The sequence below is a fragment of the Octodon degus genome, unplaced genomic scaffold (assembly GCF_000260255.1).
Source record: "Octodon degus isolate 3935 unplaced genomic scaffold, OctDeg1.0 scaffold00132, whole genome shotgun sequence".
Taxonomy (NCBI): domain Eukaryota; kingdom Metazoa; phylum Chordata; class Mammalia; order Rodentia; family Octodontidae; genus Octodon; species Octodon degus.
Genome location: NW_004524708.1, coordinates 7,169,545 through 7,177,418, shown reverse-complemented (window position 1 = coordinate 7,177,418; position 7,874 = coordinate 7,169,545). Strand labels below are relative to the sequence as shown.

Genomic DNA, 7,874 nt, shown 5'->3' with positions numbered 1-7,874 from the left:
ACCGCGAGGACGACCCCAACTTCTTCAAGATGGTGGAGGGCTTCTTCGACCGCGGCGCCAACATCGTGGAGGACAAGCTGGTGGAGGACCTGCGCACCCGCGAGAGCGAGGAGCAGAAGCGCAATCGCGTGCGCGGCATCCTGCGCATCATCAAGCCCTGCAACCACGTGCTGAGCGTCTCCTTCCCTATCCGGCGCGACGACGGCTCCTGGGAGGTCGTGGAGGGCTACCGCGCCCAGCACAGCCAGCACCGCACGCCCTGCAAGGGAGGTGAGCGCGTCCCCGCGGGCCCCTCCCCGGCCCCGGGTGTGGCAGGCTCGCTGGACAGCGGTTTTCCGCCCTAAAACTTCCACGTCGGCGGCCCGCCCTCCTCGTCACCCGGGCCCTGGCTGCACCGATGCTGTCTGCAGAGCTGACAGTACTCCAACCGGGGATCGCGGGATGGGGTGGGGTACCCCGCCAAAAGGCACTTGTAAAAAAGGCATCGGTGGCTGGTCCCGCCGAGGCTGCCGGGCGAGGTTTCGTGGGCGCCTACGGTAGGATTCTCCCCCATTGCGACTTTGAAGTTGTTTTCCGATGTGTTCATTTTGCAACATCATTGACAGATAATATAGAAAGCAGGAAATGACCTCGATAGTTGTACTGACCAAAGGAATTTACTGAGCTCATGTTACTCTTGCGAATTATTTTTACATTCTGAGAGTGTGCATTGGTGCCCCCTCCCAAATTCGGGCAGGTTAAAATCTCTGCCAGCAGCAGCAGGCGTCCTGATGGTACACACACCCATGGCCCGCCAGCCAACAGAAGGAAACAACCTGGGGGTGTGTACGCGTCCGGCCCAGTAACAGATCAGAGAATGGGGAAAGATAAATACAAAGTCAGTCGGGTACTATTTGGTAATTACCGTGATATCCTGTAGTTTCGAGTTGGGGATCTCTGCAGATTTGGTTTCTGTGATCAGATTTGCTTTTTTAGGGCGAATAAAAGCTTTTTTTTTTTTTTTTTCCCAACCACCACCTCCCAGTATATTGCAAAGCACTGTACATCTTTAAAGGTGCTTAAAAGTAACCTAAAATAAAGAGGACAAAACCTTTCTTATTATAAAGAAATAAAGGAGAATAAAAGACCCAGGAAAGAGAAGAGTTTCCCTGGGTTGGCGAATGAACAGCGAGGGGGTTGGGCTAGGCCCTTTGTCTACCTTAACTCAGTGACTGGCTTTCTGTCGCCTGCTGACTTCAAAGGGCACTTTTTAGAAATCCTTTCTTTACCAGAAAATTTCAGCTGTAATGGTATTCGAAATGGTCGAACAAAGGTTGTTACCTCTGGCTTAATGATTCACTAAATTTGCATTGACCCCACCCACACCTAGGGTTTACCTTTGGAGCTTAATTGCCCTTTAGTTTTGCCATTTCCTATGCTAGAAGCTGTTGGAGTCACTTTGACCTCTAATTTCCCTTCCAGCTCCAAAATTATATAAAATGCACAAACTGTCATTCTGCCTACCTTCTTCCTTCCACTCTTGTTCTGCAGACCAGAAACACGGAGCTAAGCAGACAAGGATTTTGGAGGAGCAGGCAATATGTAGCAAATCTAGGCTCAATTGCTGTTTCTGTGAAATGTGCATTGAGTTTGTTTTACTACTTCTGACAGCATTTTCCAATCCCTTCAAAAATATACAAACCAGTACGTTTGGTTTTCTACATGGTCTGATTTGGTTTCTTTGAAGCTCTTTGTTCTTCCAGGCCCAGTTTCTCTTCTGTCTAAGTCACAGCTCCCTTAGTTGGTCAGTCTTCCCTAGTTGTCACAGCAGTTTTTATGCCACACTAGTGAATTTAGTAACAAATTGCATCACCTGTTCCAGAGCTCTGTTATTGTATTTACATAGAATATAGTCTCTTGTATGTAACGCACAAACATACAGAAATTGATTTGTAACTAGACAGTAGCAAAAATTGTGAAGTAATGTAGCATAGAAGCAAATTAGACTGTGTAAAGTGATAAATTTAACAATTTAAAAGGCCTTCTGGATTGATAAATATATAACTGTGAAAGCCTTTAAATGCTGTACCTGATTGGCAAAATTTGCTGTCAACATTCAGGGTACACATTTATCACCCTCACTTGATTATAGAAAACATAACGTACATTCTAAACTGAACTTATTTTCAGTGAGGTTTTCTACACTAACATAATTGATCTTTTTTGATGTGTAAGTAGGTTGTTAAAAACAAACTGTTTATGGGTGGCACTTTTATTTCCAGCTAGTCCAAAGGCTTAGGTCAAAGGATTTCTTGAGCCCAAGAGTTCAGGGCCAGCATGGGAAATATAGGTAGGCTTGTTTTGTTTTGTTTTGTTTTGTTTTGTTTTGTTTTGTGTGTACCGGGGATTGAAACCAGGGCCTTCACCTAAACATTTTGTTTTGTTGAGACAGGGTCTTTTTAAGTCAGCCAGGCTGAGGTTGAACTTGGCCTCCCTCACAGGGTGCTAAGGCCCTGTCTTTTATCTCTTCAGTAAAAAATTAAAAAGAGAAGGAAAAGGAAGTTGTTAATCTTGGTCCCACTCTGGTTTTAGAATATATTAGGTAATTGGGATAAAAATGGTCCTGATAGCTATTTCTCTCTTAAACATTTTAGCCATACTCCTCCCACAACTAATCTGGCTTCTTTCCCAGTGTTCTTTGCAGAAGAAAAAAGCTCATCTGCTCCTCGCCATCCTTTTCCCACCCTAGCTTTTCTATATCTAATATTTCCTCCACCATGACCTTATGCCTGAGTTACCTAAAATAAAATTCTCAAAGTTGAAGACAAGCAGCAGTCTAGTTGCCTGTATAAGAGAAAGATGTTTAAAGATCTGGGAGTGACTGGCAAGTACTTTATTGCAAATAAATACTTAAAATTGTGTTTTCCCGCATTTTTTGAATAACACATTTGAGTCTGCTTGATTCGCTTGTTAAGGGTTTGCAGGAGGATGTGCTATATAGACTCTGAAGTCAGGTCAAGTAACTTAAAAATAATTTCAGGAAGTCTGTTGTAGTGTTCATCCTTGTAACCTTAGCACTCAGGAGGTTGAGGAAGGGCGATCCTGCGGTTTTTGGTTTTTGACATTCCAAGTTTGAGGCCATCTTGACTTACATAATAGGTTCAAGGCCAACAGTGGCTTATATTGAGACCTGGTCTGAAAAGTAAGTATTTGTTCAGCAAGAATGAATGTACCATTGATTTGAGAAAACTAGTTCAAGGTTCTGGTATGCTTAAAGAAATCTGCACTAGAACTGCAAGTGTGATTTTTGTGTTGTTGGGGTTTTGTTGTTGTTGGTTTTGGTTTTAGTTCTGAGAATTGAACTCAGGACCTTGTGCTTGCCAGGCAGGCACTTGTGCCACTGAGCTATCTCCACAGCTTTTTTGGTATGGTTTTTTGTTTTTGGGTTGTTTTTTTTTTTGGGGGGGGGGGGATCAGGAACGCTTGCCAAGCAAGCACTTATGCCACTGAACTATATTCCTCCAGCCCACTGCATTAGAGACTGCATCTGTGAACTTTTTCAAAGTCAAGTCTGTGTTTCATTGGTTATTAGCCACAGTTCTGCCTGAGGCCAGTCTACCTTTTCAAAAGGAAGTTTATCACTCAGAGGTCAGCTAGAGGAATGGTATGCACAGGTGATGGTGTGGTCAGTTTGCTTTCTCTTTAAGTCTGCCCCACTTTGTTGTGATCTTAAAACTTTAGCCAAAATTCTCCTATCCCTGGTTCATTCTCATGTCTTAGAACTTTCTAAGGCCATCAATCATTTAAGTATAATGGATGGGTCGTTGATAGAATCAGGATGCAGAGTCAAGATATGCTGACCCCAGCCTTTAATTATAAAGCTGTGCTCACCTCCACCTGTGTGTAAGAGCCAGCTTGCAGAATCATCCCTAAGAGGTAGGTGGTCTCCCCTGGGCCAGAGGAGGGCCACATTGGGGCTGGGCCTACAAATGAGTTGACCTGCCTTCCCAGGGGTGGCAAACTGGATGTTTCTTTTATTTTTTGCTGTGCTGAATGGACAACTATCAAAACTTGGGTATCTGAACAAACTCACAAACTCTGATAGTCTGAAAGTATGGCATTGTGTGTGGGAATCCATTTAGCAAGCAGAAACTGCCAACTCACTTCACAAAACACTTAGAATTAGGGGACTCTCAAATAGAAGGCTAAGTACCAGTATCTGTTAAAGTCTAGTTTACTGTTAAGTTGAGCTCTCAGGCTCATAGTGGAAAGCAGTTGGATTTACCACTGTTGGTTAATTGGATTCTCTATTACTGCTTAGGAAAATCATTTCCCTCCGTTAATGCTATGTGTGGTAGCAGATACCTGTGATCCCAGCAGTCAGAGAGGCTGAGGCAGGAGGATCACAAATTTGGGCACAGCCTGGGCAAAAATAAATAAGCAGCAACAAAAATATACTAACACTTTCTGCCTTCAGTGAGGCCACGAGGCAAAGCACTGGACAGCCACAGTGGTGGCTGCTGTTGAATGCTCTGCATGCCGTTAGGAGCTCTGCATGCATCCTCTGATGCCTCATCACAGTGTCCCCAGGAACTTGGGTATTGTGACTTTCATGCTTTCTGAAATGAGCCACTGCCCTTGATGTCCAAAGGCTAAAATCTGAGCATGGTGTTCTTCAGCAAGGTGACACAGTCAGCATGAGGTTGGACTGGAGTGTTTGTTCCAGCCCTCATCATGATGATTACTGTCATTGACTATCTAAAAAGTTACAGATTTTGTCTATTGGAAGCTACTAAAAGACCTACCTTTTTCATGCCTGTTCAGACAGCTTTACATATGAATATAATCAGAAATGATCTCTTTAGCACTTCATTTATTTTAGTTGCTGAAGCATTGACGTAACATATCAAAGAGTTTTTCTATTAAATGTTTGAAGACCTTTTTTGAAGTCCTGCATTGATAGGACTTTTTTGGATAGGTTCTCACAATATAGTTCAGGCCTGCCTTGAACTTACAGCAATTCTCCTGTGTAAGCTCCACCCCAGTACTGGGATTGCAGGCATATTCCACCGTGCCTGACTTGGTAGGACTTTTAGAAGGGTGAGGTGATGCACCCCTATAGCCCCAGATCTGACCCGCTGAATTGCCCAGGCTGATATCATGGACATTTGCCACTCAGCCTGCAGTGTCTGTGTTCACTTCTTATCCCCAAATAATTCCCCTCCTCTCTGAAGACCCATCTCAAATATCACTTAGACTTGTAAATAGTTTATACGAAACTGGATATCTGAAGTTTCAAGTCTTTGTCCCTTGGAACCTTTTACGTGTTCAGTTGCTAAACACTATCCAACTTTCTAGTTGCTAATTTTGCATCATTTCCAACACCTATTTGGAATGAAGTTTTGCCCAGGTTTACTGTTAGTCGTTGTCAGAATGAAAGGATCTTTAAAAATTAACATATACACCCAGCATGCAGGAGGCTAAGGCAGGAGGATCATTATGAGTGAGACCAGCCTGGGCTACAAAGTGAGATCAAGACCAGCCGGAACTGCGTAGTAAACCCTATCTCAAAAAGAAATAATAGCAATAATAATAATAATATGACAACAACATAATATTCCATCTGTCAGACAATAAAGCAATCACAAAACATGTTCTATAAATGTGTGTCCATATAATACATTTAACTCTGCAAGAATGGTCATTCCAACAAAGAAGACTTTGATAAAAATTAGAAGTCAAGGGAAACTTAAGTTTCAGTGGATGAAAATATAAATGTGTGTTACAGAGTTTTAAATATTGAGCAACACAAGCTAGCTGTGTCAAGCACCGCTCAGAGGCTGAGGCAAGTGTATTACAAGTTCAAGGCCAAGCTGGGTTACATATTAAATCCCAGCACAGCATGGATTTTAGGACTGTTGCAAGGGATAGGGGAAAAAGTAAAATATTTTCCATTATCAGTTTCCCAAGAAGCTTAAATTTGTTTCTTCAGAATAGTTAGAAGCCTGAAATAATACGTTAGAATTGGAAAGTGCCTGTTCCTCTGGCTTCTCACCCAGAACTATGTTCAGTTGATGTCCGAGACTTCTGGGGCTCATGTGGTATTACTTGCAGATGAACTACCTGCTCAATGATCTTTGCCTCTGCTCCTCAGTTTTAAACTAGTCCACTCTTGTGAGTTAGAAAAACATAGTAAGAGAAAATAGGTTCAGATGAGAAACTGATGAGTATAGTACATGAGTTTTCAGAGTTCTAAGACCTTTTTGTTTGGGGGTTCTGTGGTTGTGGTAGAACTTGTGTTCATTGAATACATAATTTAGAATACAGCTGGAAATTGGATTTCTGATGAATAAATTGTGCCAGGTTGAGAGATTCCAATTAAAGTAGTTTTAAAAGCATTTGAATTTTCATAAATACTTTATGATTCATCATATAAAATTGTGGGGGTTGTATGACTGTGTGTTTGGTTTTGAGTCAGCTAGCATAGGGAAGAAAAATTCAAGCTACTCAGTTGTGGTTTTCACTGAATCATTTTTGACATAATGAGCTGGCTTGTTATCACTGTGGCAACTCAAGTTTTTGTTTTTTATTTTTCTCTCCTAGAAAAACTTGGTGTATGTACCTGTTATTTGTTGGGTGCTTTGAGCATGCTAAGAAATATCTGGTAACTAAGCAGAAAGCCTTGAGGGGGGGACAGTGCGCGCACACTGTGGTTTGCAGCTAGGAGCCTGTGTTTCATTACTGTTCTTCTGAAACATCTGCAGACCAGCTAATTGGGGATAACTATCCTTAGCTTCTCACAAACAAGAGATACAATAAAAACTTTGTTCCATCCCCTGCCCTTCCTGCAATTTCATGGAAGCTGATAATCATAAAGATTGAATGCCAGGGGTGGAGTCCTTCCTTTGCTCTAGAGTGAAGCAGATGATTTGACTGGAGAAGAGAAAGTGGACTTTGGTTTTAGATATTATTTCTAAGGACATTCAGCCTACAGTTGACACTTTCATAATCAACCTATTCACTACCTAGCTTAGCTATGAGCTGCTCTTTGTCATTATACGCTCCTGCTGTGCTTCTGTAGTTGTACCTGGAGTGCTGTCACCAGAGACCCTGTGATCTCTTCTCAAACACTAGTAATGTCACGATCAGTGGAGGCCAACAGATGGTGCTGAAACTTTAGAGTGGGGAATGTTCTAGCTTACTTTCCTCCTCTTTTTGAGACAGGGTCTTTACTATATAGCTCAGGCTGGCCTTGAATTCATTGTGTATCCTAGACTGCCCTCAGAGCAATTACAGCCGTGCACCACCAGGCTGGGCTGTCTTCCTCTGTGTATGGAGCCCTTGTTCCTCCTCCTTGACCACGTGCACTATTAGCCTTCTCTCCTGTACATCCTGTCCCAAAGAAAAGGAGGGAAGTGAGGGTGTTCGGGCCTTGCATGACTCCTAATTTATAAAGTTTTAACATTTTCTTACATGTATGTTACTTATTTCCATTTTACTGAACAATTTTGTCTTCAAATTAAGAATTTTTGAAATACAGTAGCCATTTGGAAGGATCTTCCTGTTACTGAACTTAGAAGTATGTCATCCTTTGTCCTTCAAGCCTCCAATTGTGGTGCTTTCTCCCAGTCTGCTGAGTTTGCAAATTTAATCAGTGCCTTCCTTTTCGCAGTTATATTCTTACTTAACTTTCTTTGTCGCTTAGAATATGATTAAGAGCTGTGAAGTGACACTGTACATGTATAAATCATCTTTGGTTTCTGATCCCACAGAGGAGTAACAACTACTTTGCTAGAGTGTGAGTGTTTAGGTGCACCTTCAGATTTTCTTGTTTTATATTTCATAGTAATAGTTTCACCTATAATACTATACCTGCCAATTTCTTTTTTTTTTTT

The 7,874-nt window shown here is 42.2% G+C and overlaps 1 protein-coding gene across 1 annotated transcript in view; it reads left to right on the top strand.

The window, feature by feature from the left end:
* The first annotated feature begins 6 nt into the window (after positions 1–6).
* The window catches only part of Glud1 (glutamate dehydrogenase 1), a 41,034-nt gene continuing 33,166 nt past the window's right edge, over positions 7–7,874 (top strand). Inside the window, exon 1 of the mRNA XM_004641239.2 lies at positions 7–270. Coding sequence (XP_004641296.1) covers positions 30–270 — 241 coding nt within the window. The 5' untranslated portion in view covers positions 7–29. The remainder of the gene's footprint in view (positions 271–7,874) is intronic.